Source organism: Aspergillus sydowii, assembly GCF_001890705.1.
Source record: "Aspergillus sydowii CBS 593.65 unplaced genomic scaffold ASPSYscaffold_2, whole genome shotgun sequence".
Taxonomy (NCBI): Eukaryota; Fungi; Ascomycota; class Eurotiomycetes; order Eurotiales; family Aspergillaceae; genus Aspergillus; species Aspergillus sydowii.
Genome location: NW_024467860.1, coordinates 2,749,574 through 2,777,439, shown reverse-complemented (window position 1 = coordinate 2,777,439; position 27,866 = coordinate 2,749,574). Strand labels below are relative to the sequence as shown.

The window sequence follows — 27,866 nt, the reverse complement described above, 5'->3', positions numbered from 1 at the left end:
GCAGGGAATCCAAGTCGAGGAAGGTGGGACCTTGCATCGCACCTGCCTCGTGATCAACTCGATTTCAACCTCGAGTTCTGCTGCTTCCCCTCGATCGTCTTTCCGTCCCGTCTACACTATTTTCACAGACGGCCATCATCCATCGTGTTCTAGACTTTCGGATCGAGCGTCCTAATCCAGGGACCCGCTGTAATGGATCGTCTCTCGAAACCAGTGGATTCCCACTTTACCAGATCTCTCCCAAAGATCGAGGTAGGCCTCTTGGGCCCCAGTTTCAAGTTAATACCGTGGAAGTTAATCCCCGTTCGCATAGCTACACGCGCATCTAAGCGGTAGCATAAGTCGCCAATGTCTTCACGAGATATGGCTTCAGAAGAAGGCGCGCGATTCAGCCTTCGACGTAGAAGACCCATGGGTGGTGATGCCACCGGGGAAGGTGGACTTTTCTCTCAACACGTAGGTTCTCCTTCAACATAGGAACGAGCATGTCTCCATTCTGCGTGTTTTCTTAGACTGGCAGCGGGGTGGAGGGTAGGAGAAGAATAAACACAAAGCTAAATCAAGGAATACAAAGTTTCTTCCAGACATTCAATCAATCCATTTACCACCTGGTCAACGACCTCGAAAGCGTGGCGTATGCCACGACCTCAGTGCTCCAGAACTTTATTGATGATGGTGTCCGCTATCTCGAACTCCGCACCATTCCTCGCGATGCACCAGATTTTTCTTTCACCCGAGAGGAATATCTCTCCACCGTTCTCGATACTATCGCCTCATTCAAATCTCGGAACGCCAACCGGATGTCTGTATACCTCATCCTCGGCATGGATCGAGGCGAGCTCACGAACGATTCCAAACATGCACATGAAATTGTAAATCTAGCCATCGCCAACCAAGCGCGGGGCATTGTTGGCGTCGACGTTTGTGGGAACCCAACTAAGGGTGATATTTCACTTTGTCGAGAGGCGTTCGCTAAAGCCAAAGAGCATGGCCTTGGTCTGACGGTACACTTCGCTGAGGTGCACTCTGTGGGGCTTCGTGAGGAGTTGCAAACGCTACTCTCGTTTAACCCAGATCGCTTAGGTCATGTTATTCATGTCCCTGAGGATATCAAACGAGAAATTGCACGCAAACGACTGGGCTTAGAGCTGTGCATATCGTGTAATGTCCACGCGAAAATGTTTGATGGAGGGTTCCTCGATCATCATTTTGGATATTGGAGGCATGAGGAGTGTCCAATCATCCTTTGCGTGAGTTTTTCCTTCGCTGCTATTGTGACCATGTGCTAAACTGGTTAAACAGACCGACGATGTGGGCTTTTTCTGCAGCCCAGTCTCAAATGAGTACAGCCTGGCTGCGGAGCACTTTCAATTGAACAGATCTGACATTCTCAACATTTCCCGAAAGGCGGTTGATGCAATATTTGCGGGGGAGAAAGAAAAAGAACGTCTTAGAGAGCTTTTGGACGAATTTGAATCTGCGCATAACTCATAATCATATCGAGTTTTAACATAGGCCGATTAGCTGCCTGTGCGGGTATCATGATCTCGTGACTTCAAATTTTATTATACATTGAGATACGCCACATCAGCCCTGCCAGCGGAACTTGCCCTCCTTCAAGGTTTGCACAATTCCTACACTCAACGCTTCTCTATGCACGGCCGCCAGGCTCCCAAACCTCTGCACCATTCCTCCCCGATACAACTCCGCTATCCATCGCCAATATGGAGACATCTTTGTCCAGTTGTTACAGATTGTGTTTGCTGAGTTCTCCGCCGCACCCAGGGTTAGATTGCCCTTCATTTCAGGCGTGAGGTCAACACTGATTTGGTCTGGGACGCGCGTCAAGTCCAGATATGCGTCCAGGAGTGGGCGACTGAAGGATTCGGCATAACGCATGTACTCTTCCAGGGAGAGAAAATCATCTTTCGGAATGTCATTTTCGCTTTTGCCGCCAACCATGAAGACCCTAGGGTTTCGAGGCCCGTTTTCTTCGACCCATTCCTTCTCTGAAAGATATGCCTCCTCCTCTTTGAGGAACGCCTTATGAATTCGGCGGTGCGGCGTCTGCTTGATGTTTTCGCGCATGGCAAGCAGAGGGATGTACGGATTAACAAGGCTCAGACCGCCAAGCTCTATAGGGAAGTAGAATAGACCCTCAGGAATGTCATGGACGTTGAACCGCCCAGAAATTTCTTTTCGCAGGCTATCAGTGACGCCACTGCCATTGTTTTCAGGGAAAACGGAGCGTTCGATGTGACTGAGGGTAGCGATAGCCATGTCAATATGTTCCCTACCGAAACAAACAGCTGGAGTTGCAAAGTTGTTCACAAAGAAGCGGCCGAAGTAACTGTTCCATGCCTGAATCCACGCGAAAATGCTCTTGCAGGCCGAGAGCTGACGCCGGAGCTCGGAAATATGCTCTTCAACCTTGTCCTCATCGATAACGAAGCGGCGTCGCTGAGAGTCTAGTTTCAAAAAACCCCAGCGGATATCGCCGGACGGAAGCAGGTCCTTTCCTTCGGTATCATTATTGTCAGGAGTCAAGACTTGTGGGACTTTCTCGCCAGCTCCATCCCAGCGTACGGTTCCAGTTTTTTCTTCATTGAATTCGAGTCCCATGACTTTGGCGAATTCAGCCATAGACGTCCACGCTTGGACACACGTTTTCTCTTGACCCCATAACCAGAAATCGTCGTGCAACCGGTAGAGATATGCTCCGTCTGTACTCTGGTTCACTGCATAATCCATGCAGAAAAGCACGGCTTCACCCATGGCCGTCGAGAGTGTATGGCTCATTGGGATTCCCGTCTTTCGAACCGATGGTGCGGCATTTGGACCGTCGTGGACAAATTTTACCGGTGCTTCCAGGAAAGTACGGAAGACATCTAGCCAGTCTTGAGGGACGCCAAAGTAGGCAAGAACAGTGAGCATCGTCTTGTGAGGGAGAGATGGACCAAACCACTTGAAGTCTGAACGAATAGCTGTGAACTGTCCATGCAGGGTGGTGTGGAGGATGGATTCGGTGATGAGGAGGTGAAGAAGGGAGTGTTTTGTTTCAAGCGCGTTCTTGGGACGTGTTTCGTCCCCGCTCTCGCTATCATCGTCGTAGTTCGGTACACCCTCATCCTCCGAAGAGGGCAACTGGCTCATAAAGTAATTTTCTTTGTAAACTCGTTGTCTTTCATCATTCACAGAATGCACCCCACGGAAGCGATCAATGCCAATGAAGTAACTCCGCCTTAATTTATCTTCCTGGGGAATATGATCCCGTGGCTTTTTCCAGCCGCGCGAACCCAAGAAGGTGACGAATGCAGACCGAAGAGCGACCGACCATTTGAGGCCCAAGTAGTGGAACATGATGCTGTCCAGCAGATCTCCATCCATAAAGACTCGATATTTTCCATTCAGTTGGCGACGCATTTCCACTGGAACGCCCTCATCGGGCCAGGTCCAACTATATAAGGAGGCAAGACGCATATTCACAACGTCAACGACCTCCCAGGCCACAGCCCGATTCCGCGTAAGCTCCTTGAGGATGCCCGTTTTCTCCTTCGTCAGAAGATCGGTCTTCAACAGTGACGCGGACACCGACGAAAGATCGTCCACAGTGAGCCAGGTTTTGCTCGCCGAGAGACCCGTCGCGAAGGATTTGATACTCTCACGGAGCTCTTTCAGTGCCTGCTGCGACAGCGCCGTCTGGGTGAAAAGAGAGTCCAGATATGCGCGAATAACATCTTCCTGGACTTTGGACTCGCTAAACACGATACTCTCCCATGTTTGTCTCTGCTCATGCATCTCTTCACGTCCCACATTCTCCATACCCAAGTCCTCAGTACCCTCCTCTTCGCTCTTCGGAACTGAAACAGCCCCAGAAGTCTCAATATCCTCTAGCCATTCCGTCACAAGCGCACTATAGAATGATGCATGGTCATGCGCCCGCTCCATGTACATGATCTCCGCCTCGAGCGACCCAATCCACTCTTCTAAACTAGACTTGGACACCGAGGGATCATATTTCCCTTGTAGGAGAAACCGGCGAATGTTCGCGTGGACTGCACGCTCAGTTCCGTCCGAGACTGGAGTTTCAAACGACTCCGCATCGACATCGAGATCCTCCTGGTCGAATGCATCGTTGGGGTGGCCCTTGAGTTTGGCGACGCCCTCTAACAAAATACGGGCCTTGGATCGTAGGTCAGAAGCCGTACCAGCGGATTGAATGATATTATTCCGGTGTTTCTCGAATAGGACGCGCTGCTTAGAAAGTTCCTTGATTTTGGTGGTCGTGATGGAGCGAAGAGTTTGGGGAAGAGCGCTAACGGAAGCCATGTTCACGAAGGACAGGGAGATAATATGAACAGTTAACAAGTTGGGGTTGGGGTATAATAAGAGTGAAGAATTAACGTATAAAAGAACCCGAGTGCGGGAAGGCGATTTGAACAAAGCTGAAGGGACCCGAGAAAGTATCCAGCGATGGTTAAAGAAGGAAAGAAGTGAGCGACGCAGCAAGCTTTTATGCCGCCTCGTTAAGCTTCCAACAAAGCTAGTCACAAGCGAGACCTGGAGTGAGTCAAACCTGAGTCAAAAATTGAAGGAAATGGCTTTCCGTAACAGGCTGAAGCGCTGAAGAAAACCATATCAGGCTGTCTTTCTGAGAGATGATTTGATGAGGCTCTTGCATATGACGTCACGCCTGCCCGTTTCGGTCCCCGACGAGGCAGAAGGAGTACAAGCTTTGATCTGAGAAAGGCTGAATTTTCAATGTGCTATTTTGAAAAGTGAAGTTAAACCCTCCAAGACTAAGATTTCCGGGATTGAAAATGGGGCTGGGCTTCGAAGTCAGAGGTCAAAGACACAGCGGCCTACAAACGGCGCGTAAACGGTTTGCGAACCCTAATCAAATACCAATCAATACCCGGCCTCTAGGTCCCTCCGAAACAACATAACAGATCGCCCATCCTTCCTCCAGTCAGTCTACGATTTATAAATAACCTACTGGATGACTATGGGATGCTCGATCTAGCTGCTATACCTAGGCACTCTTCTACAGGGGCTTGTATGTTTCAAGTGGCAGGAACTCAGGCTAAGGGCCCGCTACACGTACACCTGCCTAGGCTAAGGCCAGCGAAGGATAACGAACGCGTTGCGGGTGGTCCTGCTTCGAACCGTCGGCTACTTGAAAACGCTATTAGTACGGGCAATGCAATGGTGGACTGATCGGATACTAAGCAGCAGTAATTGGTTAGGTACTACGTTATTGCCAATGCGGTGGATACTTGGAGGTTGGTGGTGCATTCAAGTGGGTTACTGAGGAAGGAGCAAACGATTTACCCATCGTCCATTGCACCTGCCCTGGGGATTAAGGTATCGGGATATTCGTGGAGAAGGTGCGACCCACCTCATGCAACAGCTGCACCTGCGCACTGAGGTGGCCCGGGCATGAACTTTGCAGCCCTAGAAGAGAAAGGAGCGACCGGCCAGCTGCAGGCGCATTGTACTTGACCTATAAATAAAGGACATCCCTGTCCCAATACTCCGAGGTCGGAAGGAACGACCAGATGAGTAGCTTTGGAGGTAGGGGATAAAGAATCTAGGATGAATCTCTATAAAAGATCGATAATTAAGACATCTTGTAATAGATACTGGTATGCAACAGGGCAAAGAGCTTTACTGAAACATGCAGAATATCACGACCTTTCGTTCCTTTCACAGCAGTAGGAAAGTATCATCTCGGGGTGACTCCCGTCCACCTGAACTACACGCTGGACTCCAGCTCCAGCTCCAGCTCCATGCTCGACACACTCGCTGTTTATGTTAATCTTTATAAGAGTGTACGGAAGATATTGGAAAGTGTCACTTCCCTGAAGATGTGACGGTCCATGACAAACTCACATGGGCTACTGGCCTATAAATAATTCCAGTTGGGAAGAGGGAAGAATGCTGCATAAGCAGCTAGGGATTCCAAATTGAGAGCTTGTAAAGCAAGTCTTCAGACTCTTAAATACAGAAAATGTCGTGAGATTACATTATCATATCATTATTGCAAGGAAAACCAACCGCAATTTATACATCAGCGGATCCCGCCTTCGCGCTCTTAAACTCTTGAGAAGTCGAAGTCCCAAACCCCACTGGCTTCCCGGTTGTTTGAATGTCTTCCGTGTCAATTTCTTGTCCCTCTGTGTCGAGGTCGGTGTCGACTTCATTCCAGGTGTCACTTGTAGCCACAATGGGAAAGAGACGGGTGAGGATGTAATACATCGCAAAGGATACAATAAAGCCGGAGATATAGTTGATCTTGTAAATGTACTCAGCACCTACAGGTACCTCACGCCCAACTTCACCGGCAAATCCCACGATATTGATCATGATTCCGGAGAGATAGGAAGCGTAGGCCCGCCAGGAGATTCCGCATTGGAAGCGGTAAACAGAATCCTTCTCGGCGCTGTATAGATCTCCGACGATAAGGTATCCCTTGCGGACGATGTAGTAGTCACATATCATGACGCCTGCAATGGCAGACAGGAAGATGGAATAGGCGGATAAATATGTAGTGAATTCGTTGGAACCGGATACCAGGTTCCACTACCAATTTACATATGTTAGCTGGACCCTCATGAAAACTGAGGTGCAAAGGAATATTACATACCGGACAGATAGCTAGCCCAAGGCTCGCACAGATGTAGCTGCCTCGTCTGATGTTTATGTATCGAGGAAGCAAAGCGGTCATGTCTGTGCCAGCGGAGACCGAGTTGGCGGAAATATTGGTGCCCAGTTGAGCGAGAGCGAACCCAAGCCCAATAACAAATATGCCGAAGCGCTCGGTTGAACTGGCTCCCTCAAGGAATCTGCCTAGAAGATCAAGAGGGTTCCAGATCGCCGGGCCGCCAAAAATTACAGCGGATGACGAGGATGCAATGATACCAATGAACGAGGTAACACCAAACCCAATTGGAATAGTAAACAGCTGCGCCCATAGGGCATCCTTGGGTTTCTGTGCAAATCGAGCAAAGTCTGGATCATTCATAATCAAAGCAGCGAAGTTCCCCATGCAACTCATGAGCGCTTTTACTACGGCCCAAGCCAACACACTTCCTTGAGCTGTGTTAGGCTGATGAACAATCGGGCCAAGTCCATTGGCTCGAGAGATAGCCCAAGCGAAGAAAGCTATAGCAGCAATGGGAGAGTAGATGGACTTGACGGTAAAAAGATGGCGGATTTTATGAACTGGGAACCAGAGGGCGGGTAACGACAACAGCCAGAAGAGAAAGAAACTCAGGAAGTTCATCGTGTTAACACCGGAGCTTTCGGGAATACCGTTGGGCAGGTTGATGTAACTTGGCCAAATCGCCCGAATCATCAGCGTGACACATTGGCCTATAAGTACGATTGATGTTAGATGTCAAACAGCAGGATCAGAAAAGCCATGCTTCCTCACCTCCAATATATCCCTGCACACCATACCAAATTATGGCCATAACAGTCCGGTTCAACACAGGCCATAGCGAGCCCCAGACCCCAAACGATGACCGGCAAACCACAGGGAAAGATATATGATAGACGGCACCAATGCGACCGGTCAAACAGACAAAGCAGGCAGCGAGGAAGTAGCCGACCCAAACGCATACCCACGATTGCCACCAGGACAAGCCATCAACAATCATCGAGGAGGATATCATCCATGTGTTCTAAGCACCCAGACATTAGCTTTTCCACTTTTCTACGTTGAGCATCGTGGTAAACCCACAATGTTCAGCGAGTCTGCGATCCAAAAAGTGATGAAATTGTACCACCTCCACTGGCGGCGTTCAGGCTCGACTATTGTTGACTGTTAGGTTCTCCCGCGTAGGTTCCGGGAGTATTCCAGAGTTCACCTGGTCGCAAGTCATGGTTCGTCAACATCAACTGCACATTTGTCAACCCCGGCTCCGATTCCACCTCTAGTTTCTTGATCCATTGCTTGATCTCAGGCATTCTAGCCTAGATGTGAGAGAAGGTCTGGTTTTGAAAAGAAATTCGTAAGGGAGCCAGTTAAGTGACGCAATAGAAGTAAGTGAAGTGCCTGATGTAATCAAAAGTGAATAACTAAGTAAAGGAGGGTGTCATCAAGAATAGTGACGCAAGAACTCAACCACGGAAGGCCCAAGTTTATCCTTGACAGCCTGATCCGGAAATGGATGTGTGAAGACAGTTCCAGCTGGTCATTTGAAGGTCTCAGGGCAATGGGGAGATATGTAATATAAAGGAAGGAGCTATCAAAGGCCTGTCGTCAAATCGTCATATCATCTGGGCACCTGGTGCATCCAACCAGCCACAGAGCTAGAGATGGAGCTGTCGTGATAACGAGCCACGGGAATTGGCCCGAGGAAGAGCGTCCAAGACCGCGATCGGCCACGCCGCCTCTGGTATGGTTGGCTGTTATCACCCTCCATGAGGTTGAAGTTGGTTTTTCATTGCTCTAATCAGACGACTAACAGGGCTGGTGAGCGACTGTTATCAGCACCTGTGGACCTGGCATCTCTCCGCATTTTTAGCTCTGGCCAGTCACAGACAGTGAATGGACCGCCTTAGTGCAACGGGGCGTATCTCTTCCGTGGGTTAGTGCACTGTCCGCTGACTCGATCTGATCGAGTAAAAGATACTGTATGGATGTTATCGACATGTGCCTCAGCGGCGCTCCGCCTGATAACCTTGATCCGCTTATGGTTTGGTCCTGCCTTGGATCTCAACGCCGTGGGCTTCCCCTTTCCGTCACATGACTCTTCACGTGGGAGACCGCGACCTGGCCCAGGCCTCGGAGCTGTCAATCTTTTCCGGAGATTAGATAGCTTATAAGATTTTGGTTGTACGTAGTAACAGATAGAATTTATATTCCTATAATATACAGAACTACCCCTTATTCCACTTGCCAAATTTCATATAGTCGTCATACAGTGTCTTGAACATTGCCCGTCCTGATACATCCAGCCCAGCATTTAGCGCTCGCATTGTATCTCGTGACATCACGTCTAGCACCGAGTATAGCCCTGGTAAGAGGGCCGCTTTCACATCGGGATGAAGAGCACTGCGCAAAGAGCTCTGGGCATAATCCATGACCAAGTACTGTAGATATTGTCCTGCAATCTGCTTGGCTTTCTTTGTCTGGTCCGTCAGACCTTCATGCCCCGCGCCCCCAGGCGTTGGACGTGAGACGGCAGAAACGGTCGGGTCACAGAGAGAAGTGAGAAGACGAGTGAAGTGTGTGGCGTGTGCAGCATCCAGTTGGGAGAGCCAGTACGGTTGTTGCCCATGTCCCGTATCGGATTTGGTAGGTCGGCTACGTTTCTTGGCTCTAGCAAAGAGGCAGTGAAGTAACCGTTGCATGGCTAAAATGATTAGATGAAAACGGCCCCCCAGTTTCTGGCGGTGAATGCCCAACAACAAACCCATTAGTCGGCACAAACGGGTATAAATCATCCCGGAAAACCCAGGGTTGATACGGGGCCCTGCTTTTGAAGCGCATACAGCAATGCACGAGAGCAAGCTATCGACACTCCATTGAGAGATGCAGCGTGGGTGGTTGCGGAGTAGTACGTCCAAGCACTCGGTTGCCAGGACGAATTCTTCAGGAGATTTACTGCGGCGCAGTGCATCGGTAATCTCGGTACAGACAAGGGACAATTCCTTTGCTTGGCTGCTTTCCTTGTCATCAGTGGGCGATGCTGCGGCGACAGCCAGACCGGCAATGAGCAAATGGTACTCGGAATTTTTGCCAGTGAATCCTAGTTGGCGAACATCTTCAATAACCCGGGTCAATGCCTCGGCAGGCATAGACCGGAAACGTTCACTCATTGCCCGAATAAAAAGCTGTTGTTCCTCGCTGTACATGTGTTGGAGAGGAAGCGATTCGGCATATTGTACAACGGGGGCCGTAGCGTTTTTTTCGGGCGTCTGCGTAGCCAAAACACGGCGCCTAATGAGTCTTCTTAAAGAAGACCCCGAGTCAACTGATTTCTCAACGTAGCTCTCAATTTTGGATAAGTATTTCTTCACTTCTCCGTGATCCGTTGCTAGATCCTCAAAATCTTCTAGAGCGTCCAGTGTTTTAATGACAGTAATTGTTTCTTCCAATGGTTGTTTCTTGTAGTGATCTTTCGCCGAGCGCAGATCAGCTACCACCAACCCAAACACTTTCTCGCGACTAGCGGCAAGTTCTGTGGCATCAACTGCATCTGCAAGTCGTTCCCTGTGTAGCCATAATTGGAATAGGGAGATCCGGAGGAAGAAGCACTCCATGGAGCTGCGATCAATTGACTGCAACTTGGACACCTTGCCTGATATTTTGCGGTGTATCTTCTTGAATTGCTTGCGGCGCTCTGCCTCTGCTAGAAGAAGTAGCTTTGAAATAACTGCACGGTGGAGAAATCTAAATGCCTTCATGACCTCAAGATCAACATCCGTGTCTTGCAGTGAGATTGATTTAGCAATAGTCCAAATCGGCTCCCAATTGCCAGTCAATTCCGCTGTTGACTTCGGCAAATCAGCCAATTTTGCCATCAGAGACAGGATCGCAACCGTAATCAAAGATGCTTTATGCTGTTGTGATAGGGCGTTCTGCAACAAATCCAGAAGACCCGCCCTCTGGCGGCGGGTGATAAGAGGCGCTGGTATTCTTTGCAGACTTTCAATGTAGAGCGTTCGGTTGGAAACATCCACCTTCACTCGTTCGGAAAGCACAGTAATCAAATCGTTCACGATGCTGGGAGCGTTCAGGAGGTATTCGTGGGATACAGTGCTAGCCCAGGATTGCAGGAAACGCGCGCCTGAAGAAAGGTCCCCAAGAGATGATGAGGATGGCTGATACTGTGCCGCCGCCAAATAGAGGATGTGGGCGAACAGAGAACGTCGTACCTCAGGCTCGATCTGGGTCCAAAGGTTAGGGAGTCGAAGAAGGGTTAAGAAATACGCCAGAGATAGGACAGTTGGCGAGTCAAGGGATTCTAAACGGCCATTCCATGCTGAGCCCATGGACTCGAGCGCATCTGTTTCAGTGGTCGATCTCAACAGGTTGCTGACGTCTTTCATCAAGGAGGAGAAATCATCAATATTGCCAGAATCAGGTGCATGCTTCATGATCACGAGAACAAATTGATATGCTTCAAAACATTCCAACCGCGCACTGAGTTTCTGCGACAATTCTTGATGTTGGCGTTTAACTGACGTTGCTGCTACACCAGTCAATTTTATTAAGAGAAGACCGAGACCACAATCGGCCCTCTGTACATTATGCTCAATCAAATTGCGACTCAGTTTCCACAACCGCCACCTCCAGTGCAAAGTCTGATCCGAAGAAAGTGCGGATGCAACTGATTCGATTGCAGACTTGAGATCATCATCTGTCTCGGCGAGGTTGACGGGCCGTTTTCTGAATCCAGATTCAATAATCACAAGCTGCGCGTAGGCTCCCCCAGATTGTGAAATTCTATGGTCATCAGTGCGAATCTCAGCCGCTGCTGCATGTAGTTGGGCAGAAGCAAGAGTCTGATTCAAAGGGTTACGCATCAATTCGCCGTAGGCATCGCATAGGTCGTCATCTTCCCACACTGTAAAGGGGCTGAGATTACTGTCAAGCACTCTTGCCTCTTCTATATCCGTCAGTTGCTGGTACCATATTTCCATGAAAGTAGCAAGATCTCTGGCGCCCATGAACCCGCGTAACAGAGGAAGAATGATGCCACTCTTGATTATTTCATAGCTACCGTCGGTAGAAGTGCTGGTTCGCCAGTGCAGCTTAATCTTACTGAGTAAGGCTTCGAGGTACTTCTCTGAATCCGCGAGTCCGGAGTTTGGAAGAAAGATATCCACCCCCAGTTCAATAAGCAGTGCAATGAGATTCCACTCGACCTGTGAGAGTTGGTCCTTGAGAAGACCGGTGTATGCAGCATGTGTAAGAAGCGTGTGTAATGATAATTGCACATCTCGCTTAAGGGCGACGCGAAATAATTGCTCCAGAATTCTCACAAATTCAGGGAGAAATGCAGTTGCGCTCTCTGATTTCACATACGAAAATGATAGCTCGGCAGCAGCAACAAAAAGAGTCTCCAACCAAGCTGCTTCATCGGTTTTCCTTCGAAACGTATCTCGAGGAACCGATCGTGACGCGATGTCAAAGAATTGTGGGATAAGGTCTGCCGCATTCCAGAAACCTTTCTTCGTAGTGCTGTCTTGGATTTTAGTGGTAGAAAACTGTGCTTGCAGCTCCACAGCACAGAGGATTGGTCGAAAGGCATCTGAAACTGGTTTGACCGAACTCCAATCAGGCTCACTAGCGGAGTAGTCAATCCCCGAGCCACCTCTATTAAAGAAGGCTGCACGCGCAGGCAACACCACATGAAGAGCAATTAGGCGCTCAATTCCATTTAGTACGTGGATTCTCTCGTCCGTGTCAAGTTGTACAGCGTGCACAGAATGGAGCAGTCTTAGAGCACGTTGGGCGCAATGAGAAGCAAACGATCCCTATACAAAAGTTAGCATCCTCCTTCACAGGGCTTGCTCCGAACTAATCCCTGGCATACATTACTGGATCCCTGGTCTGAGCTATCCTGGCGATGAGACCTCCATTCCCAGATCTCCAAGAGCGCAGGGAGAACATAAAACAGATGTTGTAGTTCCGTTGTTTTCTGCCCATTGCAAAACTGCGAAATCGCAAGAGATGCAAAAGTGAGTGATTTGCCGAGCGTGATCGCAACTGGAAGAGGGTCTCCTCTAAGAGCATGTCTGAGATGAGAGCGGGCGGTCTCATTAACATCGTTCGTTCGGTTGGCCAGAATAACGAAACTATACAAGCAGTCCAGAAGGCGGGTGAAGGTCAAGAAACACGAAGTCGGTGTTCGAGGTTGTTCGTCAATGTCCATAGCATCTTGGTCATACCCGTTTGCCCTCTTTCGCTTCGTGCCCTTTCTGCCAGATCCTTCATTCGCGGGCGAAGATTCACTTATAGTACGGCTAGATCCCGAGTCAGAGGGCGGCTGCTCGACTAGCCCATTTCCGAAGCCGGTCATCAGGTCATCCGTCAGATCTGTGATCGTATGGTCGAAAATTCCAAGAAATTTATAATCCTTCAATGTCGATGCAAGTGTCTTCGGGGGAATAAGGTCGATGAGCTGCCGTAATAAAAGGAAAGACGCCGGCTCGACACGATAGTTTTTTCCAGCCTTCAGTTTCTTCAATAACCACCGCAAGACCCATTCTTCCTTCGGCGCCGCATGGATCGGGACATGAGGAGCTCGGTTGATCTCTGGATGGCTCGCGCATAACGACAAGTCTAACCCGATAATTTGGGCGGCCTCGTTGAGCTGAATATCGGGGGACGCCGTTCCCTTTTCGAGCCGAAGGAGAGCCTCTTGCGAGGGGCGCGGACGCTATACCATGATGTTAGCACAGATTGAATACCTTCAAGAGAGCAGTTCATAGTACGCACCTCTGGCAGCGAAGGCATTCTGAAGGAAGCACAACGCGAGCGCACAAAAGACAAGCAGAGAACCGTGTCACTTTTCCTTCGTTCTTTTCGCCGAATCTATCGAAGACAAAGCCACATCGTCAAGCAGAGACATCCAACGATCTCTGCCAGTGTTGTTTGTACTTTCGTACCTATCCCGAAAAAAAAAAGTGGAAAGACTGATAGCGGGCAGGACTGTAGGTAAGCCTAATTTTTCCGACCGCCTTCCTCCTTCCCGGGCGGAACCCAAGCTCGAAAACCGCCGCTCCCGAACCGATCTCCTTGACGTCTTGTTCCTTACCTACTTATCCAATTCATTCGTTCCCGATCCTTTCTGCTGCTAATTGCACAAGGTACCTCGACTTGGACATCCAGTGCTTGTACAGTCTAACCAGCAGACTTCTAGATCGATTACGATGGCCGACTCCAGTGACTCCCAGCCCATCGCCCGCTCGACCAAGCTCGTCAGTGAGGCCCTGCTCAACGAGAAGGTACCAAGCCCGTTCTATCCGCGCCCTTCGTCATGATGCAATGACCCCGTTTGTCTACAATATACTCAAATTTTAGCCCCTGTGGGCATCCCAATCCAAGAACTGGTGGATTTTCTTGAACAGCCGGCTAACACGTGCCCTTGTTCCACTCTAGTGGGATCGTGCTATCTCCTCCATGATCATTCGCTCCTCCCTCGGTCTGTCCTTCGGTGTTGTCTTCTCAGTGCTCCTGTTCAAGCGGAGAGCTTGGCCCGCTTGGGTTGGTCTGGGTTTCGGTGCCGGACGCGCCTGGGAGGAGGCCGACGGTATGCTCAACCGAAGTTGTGAACAAAGACTGAAAATACTGGGCTTGCTGACATAAAAATTTAGCTTCCTTCCGCCGGGGTGACTCCCCTGTGAGAGACGCTCTGCGTCGGTAAAGAGACTTGGGTATGCAGTCTGTGAATGTATGATACCTGTATAGCTGGACTGGGGACAGCGCATGGCGACGGCATAGTTCTTGATATAAAGTTTAGGAGAGATTCTAGAGCTTGCTTTCATCCGCAATTTAAAGTGGCTCGTTTTTATTCCGTTCACACAACGAGTTAGTGGACTGCTGAGTTGTGTTTGGTTAGTACACCTTGAAAGTATTTGTAAATTGTCGACTGTCGACGAACTATGTACCAATTCAAAAGCAAGTACAAATCGGAGCCACGTAGAAGACTCGTGCTCAAAACTTTCTTTACACTCAATTGTAGCTGATCCATGCAGAAATCGTGACGAAAACCAGCCATATACAGATGGGTAAAAGTGGAGAGTAACAGGATACGCCTTGCTCTTTGCCAGACACAAACGCAACGTGAAAATGCGAGCCCAGAATGGAAAGACGACATCAAATAGAAAGACGAGTCGGGTTTTTGAAAAGAATACTCAAGGCGCTCACAAGAAAGGTAACACGGCAGAAACCGCGTATGAGGTGTGGGCATGAAAATGGAATATCCGAAAGATAAGGAGGCCGGAGACGGAAAATGGAAAGGCAAGGGAAGTTGTACACAAACAGAAAATCCAACAACTAACTCCAAAGTCCGATATGCAAGGGTATCAAGGTCATGAATCATCCAAAGACATCCGACGTCGAGTACAATAGATACGGGGAAGTTCCTGGTGGGAATAAACCAAGACGAAGGCTGAAACCTTATAGGTTCCCGTGGGTTAAACAGCCGAGGCAACTGCAGCTAGGGCCACATTGACAGTTACCTACCTCACCAGCACAAGCACCCGGTAGGCCAATCTCATACTCATAGGTGTAATAGGCATCAGGAATCATAAGATGGTCCGCGGTAAAGGATTCAAGAGCCTGGGCTTCGTGATCGTCATCCAATGTACTGCCATTGGTGCCACAACACTGTCCGGCGGGCGTGGGCGCGCTCTCGACGCTGTCTTTCAGATGCTTTTCGGATTCGGCGAGGGGGTGGCCCATTTGCGGGTCGTTGGCAGTGATGCCGTTGGATTGAGTGTCCTGGTGACTGCTTTCGCCCGCTGGGTTATCTGAGTCTTCCGCAATAATGCGTCCCATTTCCTGAACATGTTGCACCGTTACATCGTTATATGGGTGATCGGGACACGCAAAGCAATTACACTTAGGACCACAGTTGCAGCTATGAGAAGCGCCGCCAGCCTCCGGTGCGAAACTGTGCCGAGCGAGATCGGGGGCGGTAACAGAATCAGAATGTGGCATAGTAAGTTGTTCGAGGCCAACGTCAGTGGTATTGGCATACGTTTTGGGTGAAATATGATGGGCGAATCCAGACAATCCAGGTTGGAGGAACCCGTTGGTTGCCTCACCCGCAGGTGAGAAATGTCCATCTACGCTTGGAAATCCCTGCCAAGTTGAGAGAGGGGCATTTTGCACAGGATAGGAGGCCAGGGGAGACATAGCATAGCCATTTGACGCAACGTTGTTGGGCTCCGTCTTAATACCATTTGAACTCCCGCTCGGGGAATTGGAGCAGCAGGAGCCACCGACCTGCGTCGACATGGGGGCTTTGGGTTCCATGGGAGAATGAAAGACACCGGTATGAAAAGTATTAGATGTAAGCCCGTTACTCGAAATTCCGAGACCGTTTGAGAAGTTGTCCGCGGTTGGAAAAGTGCTGTGGTTAGGAAACGCTCCATTAAGAGCGTTGTATGAATAGACGGTGCCTGGTGCTTGTGGCGTATATGGGCTCATAACCGGCGGTGTGCCATATTGGAGTCCCTGCTGATGAAATTCAGGTATAGAATGAAGGGCTCTGGTGACCTGTTCTGGTGCAGGTTTCACCTGTTTCTTGCTAGATTTCTGAATCTTGTTTGGGCTAGGACTAGCACTGCTGCCGCTGGGGGCAGCAGTCAAATCTATGGGAAGCTGGGAGACCGCCGGAGTAGGCTTATTCTCATCAAGTAGCATTTTGTAAACTGGTCGGCATAGACAGCCCGAACCTATCAGGGATATGTTAATCAGCTAAGGCTGGTCAATCAAGTAGAACATATGCCTTACCCTTTGGGATCGCAACCATGAAGGCACCGAGCTTCTTACAGTTGCAACTGCCCTCAACATGAGGGCACTTGGACAGCGGACGTCCGGCCTTGCCAACGCTAACCATAAGACGATCGTAATGGGCGCATTTAGAGGAACGGTGGCCCCGGATACATGGCTCACTGAATAACAGTCGCTTCATTAGCCCGCTATGCTTCCGATGAATATACGCCGTAAGATGCTTACCACGACCACTTGACACCATTTTCATCGAAAGGCATGGCGAGTGTTGTTTATCTAAAGCGATTTGAGAGCTTCCGAAGACAACTTAGAGGGAAAGAGTGCCTGATGTTGTGGGGTGCTGATAGCACGCAATGCGGCAATCGGTTCACCCCCACGACTAACACCAAGCACTGCGAGAACGATGGGATGGTCGCGAAGCGTTCGGTTTTCAATATAAAAAAAAGAAAGTCTAACATCCACCTTATTTTCAGCTAGATTGTCCGAAGAGGTCAATGAAATGGGAAACTAGCATGCGACTCGGGGTGACGGATCCGGACAGAGACGGAAGAGGATGAGGCCATCCAGACGACGGAAGACAGAGGGAGCTCGCAGATCATGAAAGAAGGCGGCAACAGATAAGTGAATGATAGACCATGCGAATTTGCGCTAAACCTCGTCGTGTATCGAACGATACAGTGAAAAGGTGCAAGCGAAAGAGCTGCGAGCCAGCGACGTTGAAGGATGGAGCCCAGTAGGTAGCGGGGTTGGTCTCAATCGGAGTGGTCATTGAAAAAAGATACCCGCAGCCGCTAATTGGCCGCCGAGGACCGTCCCTGGGTGCCTTGATGCCTGGCAGTTCCGGGCCGCATCGACCTTCCCTAACAAATTATCGGGCTCGGAGCTTCGAGCCGAGTCTCTCATAACTCATCGTCCTCTGTTTCGAGACACGAATGGCCTCACCTGGAGCTGCTTCTTCATACTTATTCTCGCCCACCTAGAATCTGCTCTCTTCCGTCTCCACCGAACTTGCCGCTGTTATCCCCCGTTCCGCAACCAATGACCTCCAATCACGGCAGCCATGATATTCCCGAACAGCAACCCGACAGCAGGAGGGATGCGCGCCGCGTACGGGACTTCTTTTCAGTGCCCGCTCCTGTGAAGCGCGTCTTTGATCGCTTTCCTTTGATCACGTACCCTGAGAATGACTTGCCATACCACGCGTGGTCAACGCGACGGGGAAACCAACTATTTGTCTTCAGTGATGCCGCTGGAGCTCGTCGAGGGGCCCCATCTTTCAACCCACAATGTCTTAAATGGCAGGTATGCAAGAATTATTTAACATGGGGGGCTTGCGGTAACTAAATCGATTTTGTTTCAATGTGTAGGCATACCTGAAATTTGTCGGAATTGACTTCGATCTCGTCCCCTCAAATAACCACGCATCGCCATCCGGCGTCCTCCCTTTCCTCCTCCCAGCTCTTCCAGTCGGTACTGGCACGCCGATTCCGTCCGGCAAACTACAAAAATGGGCCATTGAGGAGGTCCACTGTGAAGAGGAGCAGCAATTGAACGTGCGCTTCGAAGTGTATTTATCGCTGCTGGACACCCGGATACGGAATGCTTGGGTAAGTTTAAGTTGCGATTCAATGAGCCGGAGACTTGACTAACATCCAGGTAGCTCTACCAGCTCTACCTGAACCATGACAACTTCGAAGCTGTTGCACAACGTCTCTATGTCAATCCGTCGAGTACCAATTTTGCCGCTCGATCCGTGCTAGCAGCACAGTTGCAGCAGGCTGCGCGAGACGAGCTTCTGAAGTCTTCTGCATACATTGATGCTAGTGCTTTAGAAGCTGAGGCTGCAGAGGCATTCGAAGCGCTCTCTACGTTACTCGGCGACAAAACTCACTTTTTCGACCGGCCAAATCCGGGACTGTTCGACGCTAGTGTGTTTGCTTATACGCATTTGATACTTGACCAAAAGATGGGGTGGAAACATAACAGACTGGAGCAACTACTATCACAGCATGGAAATCTTGTCCAACATCGGGAAAGGCTACTACGGTTCTTCTAGGCAAATTTGGACCAAGCGCGGACGACCAAAATATATCAGTACCTGTACAATAACAATTTTGACCATTTAGCTTCCATACAACAACACATAGACCTCTACCATCCCGGCACCGGCTGCCTAACAATCGACCACATTGTTTACCACATAGTCAACCCGCATCCTGAAGCAAATTCCAAACCACACCGTAACACCCACCCATTTCTTCGCTCTTTCCCCCAATCCCTCCACCATGGCCTCATCCACGCTCCTCTCCCTTACTCTCTGTCCTCCCTCATCCAGCGCCACAACCTCGAATCCAACCCGCTTTGCAGCAGCCACAGCATCGTCAGCCTTATGCGCATAACTCGTGGGTCTAATCTTCATTCCAGTCTTCACATCCACAAACCCAGCCTGGCTGATTGCCCCCATCTCCGAATGCATATTCGTCACAAGAAAATATCCTCCCGGTTTAATCAGCTTCGCAGCACCCTCAAAGAACTTGTCACCGGGAACGTGTTCCAGCACAAGCGTAGAAATCAACCCAGATGCACCATCACCCAATTGGGCCCGCAAAGGTTCAGATAGAGAGCCCAGGCCCAACCCTGGCTCAGATGACGCAAGTAAATCATACACATCTAGTGTAACCCTATCCCCATCCACGACTCCCAACTTCTCCCGGAGAGTCTCCCTCGCGACTCCCAACATACCCGGCGACGCATCTAGTCCGATAATCCGAGCACCCTTGGGTGCTGACTTGGCCAACTGTAGGGTATTCCGGCCCGTACCGCAGCCCAGGTCTACTAACTTGAGCGTTGGCTGGTGATTATTAGATTCAATTTCCGCTTGGGCATGGGCTTGAACAAGGGCTAGAAAACGGGGAAGTAAATCCTTCATTTCAACTGTGTCGAGCACTTGGAGAAAATTTCCATCTGTATCGTATACCTGTATTTCCGGTCTATTAGTTCCTTGCCCATTAATCGTTGTTAAATGTAACGGTTGGCAATAGTCATACCTCCGCCCATCTATCATAAGCCTGGACGGTATCGAGGTATTCCACACGGCGACCATCTGAAGTTGCTTGTCTGCCGTTTCGGTGAGCGAGAGCTTCCTGGATTGTCTGGGCCATGGTGGTAGATTGCGTTGGCCCTATGGGATTCTGATGACAGGTTTGATCCCGGTTGTATGTTGTGCTCCCGTCCGGATGCTGTACTTCGTTGCTCGGCTTCTCGGTCCACGAAGATGGTCTCTGTCTCGAACTGTCGCTCAATGAGCCGAAGTATTTTAAAACTCGCGAGGCTTGATACAGCACCTAATAAACAATTAAAATTGAGTCCAACAGAAGGTTTTATTTTTTTAATCTTGCCATGTTGAAACAGCGGCAGCGAGCCCATTCGTGTACTTTTAACGATGTGCGCATGAGTCACAGGTTGAACCCCTCACCACCCTTTTTTACATAACAAGAATATTGAAAAGCCGGAAAGCGAGACAGTAAAAATGTCATTGTAGAGTTACAGTCGTAATATTTCACTTAACATTATCATTTGGGCCGTCTAGTCCGGCTCGAATATAAGAAAGACGCAAGACATCATGGCTGGCACATGAGGCATCAGAAGGAAAAGTCGCTTTGAAGACAGCCGAAAGTTCGGCAAAGACGCTGGCTTGACAGAAAGAAAGGAATATAAGGAAAGACATCCAGGAGGTAAAGTAAATGGTAAAGAGTACATGTATAAAACGAAAAGGAAAGAAGCGTAAATGGGATGTAGAAAAGAAAAGGAGAAGAAAGTCGATATGTCGCCGTGCCAGCCGGGGGAGAAGATAAGAGGAGGGGGGAAAGAAGCAAAAACATCAGGCAAGGCGAGAGCGAGACGTAAACCCGTAATCGTACGCACTCCATCGCTCAATAAAATCGTAAGCACGCATCCTTGCTCATCATTCGTTTTAATAAACTGTGGCACCAAACGGTGCCGTTTCCTTGAGATCCTCCACGAGATCTTCCACGTTGTTCAAATATCTTCCCAGAAGAGATTGTTTCTCCTCAGTCGTGCGTGTATCACGGTTGCCCTTAGTACCGTTATGAGCTCCTGAGGCATTGGCCGTCCTTGGTACAGGCCCCCCACCCAGCTTGCTAGGGCTGCGTGCTATGCCGGTGTTAGGAACATTTGTCGAGATCATGGCGGTTTCTGGCATCAAATAAAAGTATAGGAATTCAACCAGCTTCAGCTTGACTTCGCGAGCCGTCGAGCGCTGTTTGAAGAGCGACGTCACCGTGAGGAGTCCATCCAGCTCTTCAAAGGTCCGTGTGTTGGCTGGGTGGTCTAGAAGCGCAGTGACTAGCGTGAGAAGAGTTGCCGACTGGATTGCAGGGCAATTGATTGGATCCAAAAGATCCAGCAGCAGGTTCATGTAAATTTCACGGGCAAATAAAATCCTCGAGGGTGGATGGAGCAATAGCACGCCCTGTATTAAGTCCAGGGTGGATAGAATGAGCAGGTCGTTGGTACCACTGCTGCCGCGGCCAAGAAGATGCTCCAGGCAGGTTACCAAGCGCATTGCCACTACAGCTGGGTCAGTACTAAACCACGTAATAGGCGGGATGAAAGGCCACACACCGTTCCATTGGAATCCATCCTGAAGCTTGAAGAACTCTCTGAATGCCGGGTCATCTCTCAGCTCTGACAAGGCTTTGCAGCCCGACTGTGGAGCATCAAATAATAGCGACGAACCCCGTTTGTCTGACACTGGCCGTTTCGCCCTCGACAAACAAATCTGCGCAAGCAGCCCTTCAACCTGGCGCAATCCTTTACGCACTTTGGTTGGCTCGTAGGAAGAGAGGTAGTCGAACGAATGCGCCAGTAATGCTTCCATCAGTGCCAACGCCCGTGGGTTGTATTCGAGAATTAAGAGGTCAATCCCAGAAGGGACGTTGAGGGAAGAGGGGAGGGAGAAAGGGCGAAACACGGTCTTAACCTAGACCCTCCCTGTGCCAAGCGGGCGAGGCTTATCTGGAGAAGCGGGTTGAAGAAAACAAAAGCACCGTGGGTTCGAGCTAGGGAGGGGTCTTAATCGGATTTCCGGACCTTATTGTGGATAAATAACGACCAGGAGGTTGGTAACAGCGCATCGTCATCGTCATCGCAAGCTGATCAAAGGTCGAGAAGCTCTCCACTTGTCAAGTCTCGTTCACCTTGACTGGCCCACCACTGCCAGCACACCAAACACTCGCGCGCGTTGCCCCGGGCGACCGCCGCATGCCCTCAGCCCAACGAAGAGGCTGGGCGCTTAGCTGCGTGAGGCTTGAGCTGAACAATGGGACCGCGAACCAAAATGGTGCCAAAAGATGTGCCTGTGGTCGGGATCTCCACCATCCATGCTGCGTCGGGCTTTTTTGTTCCTGTCACCTGCAGCGTCGGGGTCTCATCACACGTCGGGAAGCGCCCAACTGCTGGGCAGTGGCACGTTGCCTGTCAAATTGCTCGTTTCGGAGGCCGGGCAATCGGCGTCGCCTCTTCCCTTGCAGTGCCTTCCTTGCAAGCTTCACATACTGACAATCACCGTCACACCCTAACTGAATGTCGGTGTTTCTCCCGGAGGTTATATCGGCGCATAGTACTGGCTCGACTCTGGTAGGGCGGGCGTCTCTATACGGTCATGTGACCCAATGTGCGACCAGCATGTGACACTACGTCACGTTGTGCCTGTCCATCTTTTTCGTCTCCCCGCATCAAAACGTTGGGGACCTTTCGCTGAGCGAGAATATGAATCGAGTTGCTCCCCAGCTCTAGAAACACTCCCAGCCAGAGTGCGCGGCAACATTTGCGGCGGCGACGGCGGACTTGTGCTCTGTTTTTGAGCAACACTTGCGCTTATTCCCAAGGTTCGCATTTGCGGTTGATTATTCTTCTCTGTTTCCACCTCGGGCCCCTTCCTATACAACAGGCAACCGCAAACGCCGCATTGAAGCCTCCTCTTTCTCTCGAGTCTCGCCGCGAAGAAAGTACTGTACTATCCGGAAAATGTCCTCCAGCTCGCAGTTTCACCCCCCTCCTACGATACCACCTCGGTCTAGCTCCAACCGTATGTCAGACGTATCTCCTCGTGACAAGGCAGCCCTCATGACTATGTTCGGAAAAGACGAGCGCGCCGACCGCGACAAACTTCAAACAAATACGGATATGTCCCGTCGTCATACGCGAAATCAATCGAGTCTCGATGGCACAAAATATAAAGATGGCAAATGGTCCCAGGAGAATGAGGAGGTCATCATGGGTCCATACGACTATATGCTTCAACATCCTGGAAAGGACCTTCGACGCCAGATGATCAATGCGTTCAACGCATGGTTAAAAGTCCCATCCGAAAGTCTTGCCATTATTACCAAGGTGGTAGCTATGCTGCATACAGCTTCACTGTTGTGAGCGCGCTCAACCCCTGCAACCCGTGTGAGGCTAATGTTGTCTACCAGAATTGACGATGTCGAAGATAATTCCGTTCTCCGTCGCGGAACTCCAGTCGCACATAGCATTTATGGCACTGCGCAAACGATCAACTCGGCAAACTACGTATATTTCCTTGCCCTTCAAGAGGTACAAAAATTAAAGAGTCCGGCGGCTATCAATATATATGTCCAGGAGCTATTAAACCTACACCGGGGTCAAGGCATGGATCTGTTCTGGCGGGACACACTTACCTGCCCAAGCGAAGACGAATACCTGGAGATGGTGGGGAACAAGACTGGAGGTTTGTTCCGACTTGCCGTCAAGTTGATGCAAGCAGAGAGTGGCACGGGGAAGGACTGTGTAGCCCTTGTTAATGTAATGGGCCTGGTCTTCCAAATATGCGACGATTATCTCAACCTATCTAACACGACTTATACCCAAAACAAGGGTCTCTGCGAAGACCTCACGGAAGGGAAATTCTCCTTCCCCATTATTCACAGCATTCGCTCGAACCCGGGCAACCATCAGCTCATCAATATTCTCCGTCAAAAGACCAAGGACGAAGAGGTCAAGCGATATGCCCTCCAGTATATGGAAAGCACGGGCAGCTTTAAGCACACTCAGAACGTCGTTAGAGAACTACGCGGGAGGGCGTTGCAGCTTATTGACGAAATCGAAAACAGCGGGAGCGGCAAGCGGCCAGAGGGACAAGGTGACGGGGAAATGGTCCGGGCAATCCTGAATAAAATCACAGAGTCGACTTTGAAAGATTCCAACGGTTCGACCAAATGATCCTTCCTTTTAGTTTTTATTTACTTTTTGGCTTGATACCATGTCATTTTGGGTCGGTGCACGGGGTTTACCAGAACGGCTAAACATGATCTAACGACGAGATGCGAATGATTTGCTTCAGATGATATCTATTCACGTGGAACTTTCGGATATTTGCCATAGCTCATAAATCGGACAAAAAGATCCCAAATAGCATTCCGGGTATAATAATCCCTCTTCTTCTAAGTAACTCTATCGTAACTGGCCAGATACCAGGAACATGACGGCATCCAAAAAAAAAAAAAGGCCTTTCACTCACAAGAAAACCAAAATAGCCTCTCTACATGACAAGACAGCAAGCCTTCTCCATCTTGCGCAGCACCCGCGGCAGAACCGCCCTAACCACCTGCTCAACAGGATCCTGGTTCTGTTGCTGGTGGTGCTGCTGTTGGTGGCCTTGTCCATGACCCTGTCCATGTCCATGCGACGGCCTGGGAGGTATATTCGCCGCACCACCAGTAAGATTTACGTAGACTCTCCCCTCATTCTCCTCCGTCGCGTACTGCAGACCCAACTCTCGACAGACCTGCTCAACGCGCGGCTTGATCTTCTGCACATGGTTCACAGAGTGGTTTCCCTTTCCGACAATCCTGTAGCCACCCATCCAGTTAGGTCCGCCCAGCACCAAAGGTATGTACTTATTTGGGAACATTTATTGGGGATCAACTTACACGTGCAAGTGATTCTGCCCATGACTCCGGGCATACTTAATTCTCTCCTCCAGAATGTCCTCGGCTTCCTCTACAAACTGCCCGTGCAGATCAATTGTATCAGCTTCAACGCGGCCCGGCGCGTTGTTCTCCTTGAAGATGAACTCCGATGCCTGGCGATTATACTCGTCCATTTTGCGCCCGTGCGCTTTGCCCTGCTCGCTGAGTTCTTTGGCCGCTGCGCCATCGCCGGAGGCGTATGCTTCTTGGGACTATATTTGTTCATTGTCGTTTAGATATCCACTTTTATTTGAATTTTATTGAAGGGTTGGTGACTGGGTAGATTGGGTAGCGGATAGAGGGAGAGGGGACGACGTACGCGCTGAAAACAGTTGCCTCGCTTCGAGGCTTCTTGCCGCGCGAGGTCGCGCAGGCGATCATATTCGGCTTCGGCATCGTTGCTCTGGGTATGGTTGAAGGCTGTAAGTTGGTGAACGGGTGGTGTGGTTAGCGATGGGCTTGCTGTGTGTGGTTGGGGGTTAGGTAAATGCGGTGTGTTTACCCCGAGGGCCCATGTGGGAGAGTTCATGCATGGTGGGTGAATATTAATTGCCGCGACAACAATCACAAATGTATAGTGGTATATAGAAGTTGTTGGGCGGCTTCAACTCAGAGAGAATGGCGTGCAAGGGACAGAAGTTGAGCGCTGCTGAACCTGAAAGAACTAAGGGATCGGCGCCCTAAATTGGGTGGAGCCAAGATCGGATTCTCCCAAAAAAACCCGCCTCCGGAGGCGAAGGGCTGTGCAACGAACCGTGGATACAACTGGTAGTTCTGTCCGCCGACTGGTACTTGGGTAGAGTAATAACCGAGGCTGTTTTGTGAATATCAATATGTAGTCGGACAGTATATGGTTGAGAACTTGAGACCCTGAATCCGACTGGAGTTGCGGCCTCGGCCAATATATATAATCCGGAGCATTACATATAGTTCAATAAAATCCTTACAGATTGCGAAAAAATGCCCACTATGTGCGAGACTCCGTTAAGTATATCCCAACCAGAGCCATATCAGCGCATTATCTTGCATATACTTCGGAAGATTTGCTGCATATTTCGTATGCGTGAGCGAAAATTTAACGATTTCTCACTGTGCCGTGCCAAATTAAGCACTTGATACGGAAAATGTAAGATAAGGGTCCAATACAAAATAGAAAAACTAGCCGCCATCATATTCAAGGCTTTTGTATGTGGATATATACGGTACTGCGGATTTAGTATGGCAGTTGAGGAAGTGGAGCCATTGCTTGGTTGGAAGACTGTAAAGTTTCGACGATGAGAGACAATGGTCACGCTATCGACAAAATAGTGCACTGGAGAAAAAGCAAGAGAATGCCTGGGCCAACCGAGAACAATATTAACAAACTCCATCGCAGACTTCTCAACTGGAGTCGACACTATTTAGCGGTGTGGTACGGGAGAGTCATCCGCCGCTCAACACTCAACAGGAACATGAAAGAGCCGCTCGCTGGAAACGACACATTATTGCTGATATTCCTTCAGGAATCAGGATCCCAGCAAAATTCGGGTTCCTGACTCGCGTTGACCCATTTAGATTTTACTCATCTTGGTTTTCTGATTTCTCCCGCGTGGCCTCGTCTCCCATGGATCTGTTCCTGGCTAAAACCCCTGCTCCACCACCTCGTCCTTCTAGTTGTGTTCGACGCATCGCGCTAGCGACTTTACCAGCCTAGGACCTCGTGGCAGTGGACAGGAGTGTCCATGTGGCTGGCCAAGTGGCCCATGATACGAAGAAGAGAATAGTGTCTGGGTCTGAAAAGTTTATGATGTGCTGAGTGACGAGTCTGACAAAAAACCGGGCGTCTGTTGAACTCTATCCCCCAGCACCCTGTCCGATGGCCGGGAGCCGCTGCAGAACGACAAGCCGAATTTCCTTCAAATCGAGCAAAACTCGAAGACACCCCCTTTTTCCTGCCTTGAAGACCGTTGACGAAAACCATGTGCGGAGCAGCGGTGGAGTATGGAGATTGCCATCTCTCCATCAGATACGGTATTTTTTTTGACGTGAATTAAGGAGAGCCGTTTCTGGTCTCTGTCTTCTCCACGAGTCCACATCGCCCTCCGGCGGAGTAATAATATATACTAGGCCACAGCACCGTATCTACAGTTCTACACCGGCCGAAGCGTGGCATGCCGCAAAGGAGTTGAGTCCCCAGGGCCGGGGCTGGAGAATGTGTATGTTATAATTATATCGGGAGCGACGGTGACAGTCTTTGATTTGAAACCGGCGGCTCACCTCAGACGTACATCATACGCACTGGGCTCTCATCCCCGCTCTGTGGTTGGATAATGAAACGGGCTCTGGCATGTCTGACAATCTAGCAGCCGTAATCCACGGATAAGGCAGGAGTTCTTCTCCCATGCATAATAAAGTGTTCTCTATCGTTCCTCTTTCTCCCAGTCAAGACTCCAAGTTTTGATTTCGGAACCATGATGTTGATGAAGAAGCGGATCTGCACTAGGCGGAGATTAAGCCACGGCAATCCAGTTGGTAGCTTCTTGGAACCGGACTCCGTAAACATGATTCAGCCTCTGTTCTATCCTCCGACAGCGCCTTGGGGCCCCCTCCGCGCTCCCGCTCACGCCTCCAACTTGATGATTATTTCAGCTCTGCCGTTGTTATAAATCAGAAGAACCCATGAAACGGACAAATCCCACGCCCCATTGCGGGCGGCGCTAGAGCAAAAGAGGCCTAGCGGTCGATTCATCAAAAAGGGGAGGGCGATTACCGTGAGTTGATTGGTGAGCGGGTTTTTACACTCCACAGCGGACCCTGTGTGATTGGGCCAACCGCGGGTGTGCAACCGGGCCATCCTGGTCCTTTTCAGACAATCGCCCCACTGCCCCTTATTGTAGCTTTCACACTTTCAGGCTCTTCCAGAAAATCCGAAGCGGACTTGCAACTGGGCCCCCTCTGGCTGCGCAGCGTTCTCTGACTGGCAGCAACTGGGAGTGGCCGTGGCCCTCCCAAGCTTCATCTTCCCCCATCTGCCCGTCGTCTTCTCCTAGTCGCTCTGCTCTTCATCCTACTCTTCATTTCCCCCTTCCCTTCCTTCTCCTGACCCGCCTCCACGACTGAGGGCAAGAATAATTACTTCATTCTTCTTTTCTTTTTCTTCTCAGGACACAATCTCTCGTTGATTGTCTGCGTCTGCTCTCTTCGGTGTTGCTTTGTTCTTGGCTGGTCTACCCGCTATTCATCTAATTTTTGCCTCCTTTCGGCTTAATCATACGTTCGCGACTGTGCCGAAGATTCCCCTTACTTCAACTTCATCTTGCGCAAATTCGTCGCCGTTCGACCCTATCCGCAATCTGTCTTCGTCCGGTCTACTGAAGACAGGATACCTTCGGTGA

At 50.0% G+C, this 27,866-nt stretch overlaps 11 protein-coding genes across 11 annotated transcripts; 4 read left to right on the top strand and 7 right to left on the bottom strand.

The window, feature by feature from the left end:
* The first annotated feature begins 164 nt into the window (after positions 1-164).
* ASPSYDRAFT_41439 (putative adenosine deaminase) lies at positions 165-1,297 on the top strand. The gene is made up of 3 exons (XM_040846281.1): positions 165-252; positions 314-456; positions 575-1,297. The coding sequence occupies exons 1-3, from the start codon at positions 193-195 to the stop codon at positions 1,287-1,289; spliced, it is 918 nt and encodes a 305-aa protein (XP_040706569.1). The 5' UTR covers positions 165-192; the 3' UTR covers positions 1,290-1,297.
* Positions 1,298-1,593: 296 nt separating this feature from the next.
* On the bottom strand, positions 1,594-4,329 carry ASPSYDRAFT_114225 (uncharacterized protein; the record flags this gene model as incomplete). The annotated part of the gene is made up of 1 exon (XM_040839970.1): positions 1,594-4,329. A coding segment is annotated over one exon (2,736 nt), but the record flags the coding sequence as incomplete, so codon positions are not given.
* Positions 4,330-6,063: 1,734 nt separating this feature from the next.
* Positions 6,064-7,971, bottom strand: ASPSYDRAFT_142989 (nucleobase cation symporter-1 family protein; the record flags this gene model as incomplete). The annotated part of the gene is made up of 5 exons (XM_040841298.1): positions 6,064-6,582; positions 6,647-7,374; positions 7,436-7,685; positions 7,745-7,815; positions 7,872-7,971. The coding sequence occupies 5 exons, from the start codon at positions 7,969-7,971 to the stop codon at positions 6,064-6,066; spliced, it is 1,668 nt and encodes a 555-aa protein (XP_040706567.1).
* An 817-nt stretch (positions 7,972-8,788) lies between these two features.
* On the bottom strand, positions 8,789-13,644 carry ASPSYDRAFT_65853 (ribosome biogenesis protein URB2). Its single transcript, XM_040850334.1, has 3 exons — positions 13,457-13,644; positions 12,552-13,397; positions 8,789-12,492 (listed from the first exon to the last, which is right to left on the bottom strand). The coding sequence occupies exons 1-3, from the start codon at positions 13,472-13,474 to the stop codon at positions 8,887-8,889; spliced, it is 4,470 nt and encodes a 1,489-aa protein (XP_040706566.1). The 5' UTR covers positions 13,475-13,644; the 3' UTR covers positions 8,789-8,886.
* A 119-nt stretch (positions 13,645-13,763) lies between these two features.
* ASPSYDRAFT_196601 (MICOS complex subunit MIC10) lies at positions 13,764-14,529 on the top strand. Its single transcript, XM_040843734.1, has 4 exons — positions 13,764-13,827; positions 13,881-13,965; positions 14,120-14,270; positions 14,335-14,529. The coding sequence occupies exons 2-4, from the start codon at positions 13,891-13,893 to the stop codon at positions 14,382-14,384; spliced, it is 276 nt and encodes a 91-aa protein (XP_040706565.1). The 5' UTR covers positions 13,764-13,827; positions 13,881-13,890; the 3' UTR covers positions 14,385-14,529.
* Positions 14,530-14,822: 293 nt separating this feature from the next.
* On the bottom strand, positions 14,823-16,907 carry mac1 (putative copper-activated transcription factor GRISEA). The gene is made up of 3 exons (XM_040850364.1): positions 16,706-16,907; positions 16,481-16,641; positions 14,823-16,422 (listed from the first exon to the last, which is right to left on the bottom strand). Exons 1-3 carry the CDS (start codon positions 16,738-16,740, stop codon positions 15,140-15,142), a joined length of 1,479 nt encoding a protein of 492 aa, XP_040706564.1. The 5' UTR covers positions 16,741-16,907; the 3' UTR covers positions 14,823-15,139.
* Positions 16,908-17,518: 611 nt separating this feature from the next.
* On the top strand, positions 17,519-18,536 carry ASPSYDRAFT_28378 (putative mitochondrial outer membrane protein (Sam35); the record flags this gene model as incomplete). Its single annotated transcript, XM_040844514.1, has 3 exons — positions 17,519-17,782; positions 17,848-18,087; positions 18,141-18,536. The coding sequence occupies 3 exons, from the start codon at positions 17,519-17,521 to the stop codon at positions 18,534-18,536; spliced, it is 900 nt and encodes a 299-aa protein (XP_040706563.1).
* Positions 18,537-18,653: 117 nt separating this feature from the next.
* ASPSYDRAFT_86410 (class I SAM-dependent DNA methyltransferase) lies at positions 18,654-19,641 on the bottom strand (the record flags this gene model as incomplete). Its single annotated transcript, XM_040851658.1, has 2 exons — positions 18,654-19,457; positions 19,528-19,641. 2 exons carry the CDS (start codon positions 19,639-19,641, stop codon positions 18,654-18,656), a joined length of 918 nt encoding a protein of 305 aa, XP_040706562.1.
* An 812-nt stretch (positions 19,642-20,453) lies between these two features.
* ASPSYDRAFT_86409 (cell division control protein 14) lies at positions 20,454-21,380 on the bottom strand (the record flags this gene model as incomplete). The annotated part of the gene is made up of 2 exons (XM_040851657.1): positions 20,454-21,070; positions 21,125-21,380. 2 exons carry the CDS (start codon positions 21,378-21,380, stop codon positions 20,454-20,456), a joined length of 873 nt encoding a protein of 290 aa, XP_040706561.1.
* A 766-nt stretch (positions 21,381-22,146) lies between these two features.
* ASPSYDRAFT_129558 (FPP/GGPP synthase family protein) lies at positions 22,147-23,743 on the top strand (the record flags this gene model as incomplete). The annotated part of the gene is made up of 2 exons (XM_040840534.1): positions 22,147-22,926; positions 22,978-23,743. The coding sequence occupies exons 1-2, from the start codon at positions 22,529-22,531 to the stop codon at positions 23,741-23,743; spliced, it is 1,164 nt and encodes a 387-aa protein (XP_040706560.1). The 5' UTR covers positions 22,147-22,528.
* Positions 23,744-24,062: 319 nt separating this feature from the next.
* ASPSYDRAFT_55513 (Smr domain-containing protein) lies at positions 24,063-25,025 on the bottom strand (the record flags this gene model as incomplete). Its single annotated transcript, XM_040849050.1, has 4 exons — positions 24,063-24,372; positions 24,454-24,704; positions 24,812-24,912; positions 24,995-25,025. 4 exons carry the CDS (start codon positions 25,023-25,025, stop codon positions 24,063-24,065), a joined length of 693 nt encoding a protein of 230 aa, XP_040706559.1.
* Positions 25,026-27,866: the final 2,841 nt, after the last annotated feature.

Coding starts and splice junctions, on each gene's coding strand:
- ASPSYDRAFT_196601 (XM_040843734.1), top strand. CDS start 13,891: ATGGCCGACTCCAGTGACTCCCAGCCCATCGCCCGCTCGACCAAGCTC. Junction 13,966..14,119: donor AGGCCCTGCTCAACGAGAAG/GTACCAAGCCCG, acceptor GTTCCACTCTAG/TGGGATCGTGCTATCTCCTC. Junction 14,271..14,334: donor CGCCTGGGAGGAGGCCGACG/GTATGCTCAACC, acceptor ATAAAAATTTAG/CTTCCTTCCGCCGGGGTGAC.
- mac1 (XM_040850364.1), bottom strand. CDS start 16,740: ATGCCTTTCGATGAAAATGGTGTCAAGTGGTCGTG. Junction 16,642..16,705: donor AATGGTGTCAAGTGGTCGTG/GTAAGCATCTTA, acceptor ACTGTTATTCAG/TGAGCCATGTATCCGGGGCC. Junction 16,423..16,480: donor CATGGTTGCGATCCCAAAGG/GTAAGGCATATG, acceptor TATCCCTGATAG/GTTCGGGCTGTCTATGCCGA.
- ASPSYDRAFT_41439 (XM_040846281.1), top strand. CDS start 193: ATGGATCGTCTCTCGAAACCAGTGGATTCCCACTTTACCAGATCTCTC. Junction 253..313: donor GATCTCTCCCAAAGATCGAG/GTAGGCCTCTTG, acceptor CCGTTCGCATAG/CTACACGCGCATCTAAGCGG. Junction 457..574: donor GTGGACTTTTCTCTCAACAC/GTAGGTTCTCCT, acceptor AGGAATACAAAG/TTTCTTCCAGACATTCAATC.
- ASPSYDRAFT_65853 (XM_040850334.1), bottom strand. Junction 12,493..12,551: donor CAGACCAGGGATCCAGTAAT/GTATGCCAGGGA, acceptor ACTTTTGTATAG/GGATCGTTTGCTTCTCATTG.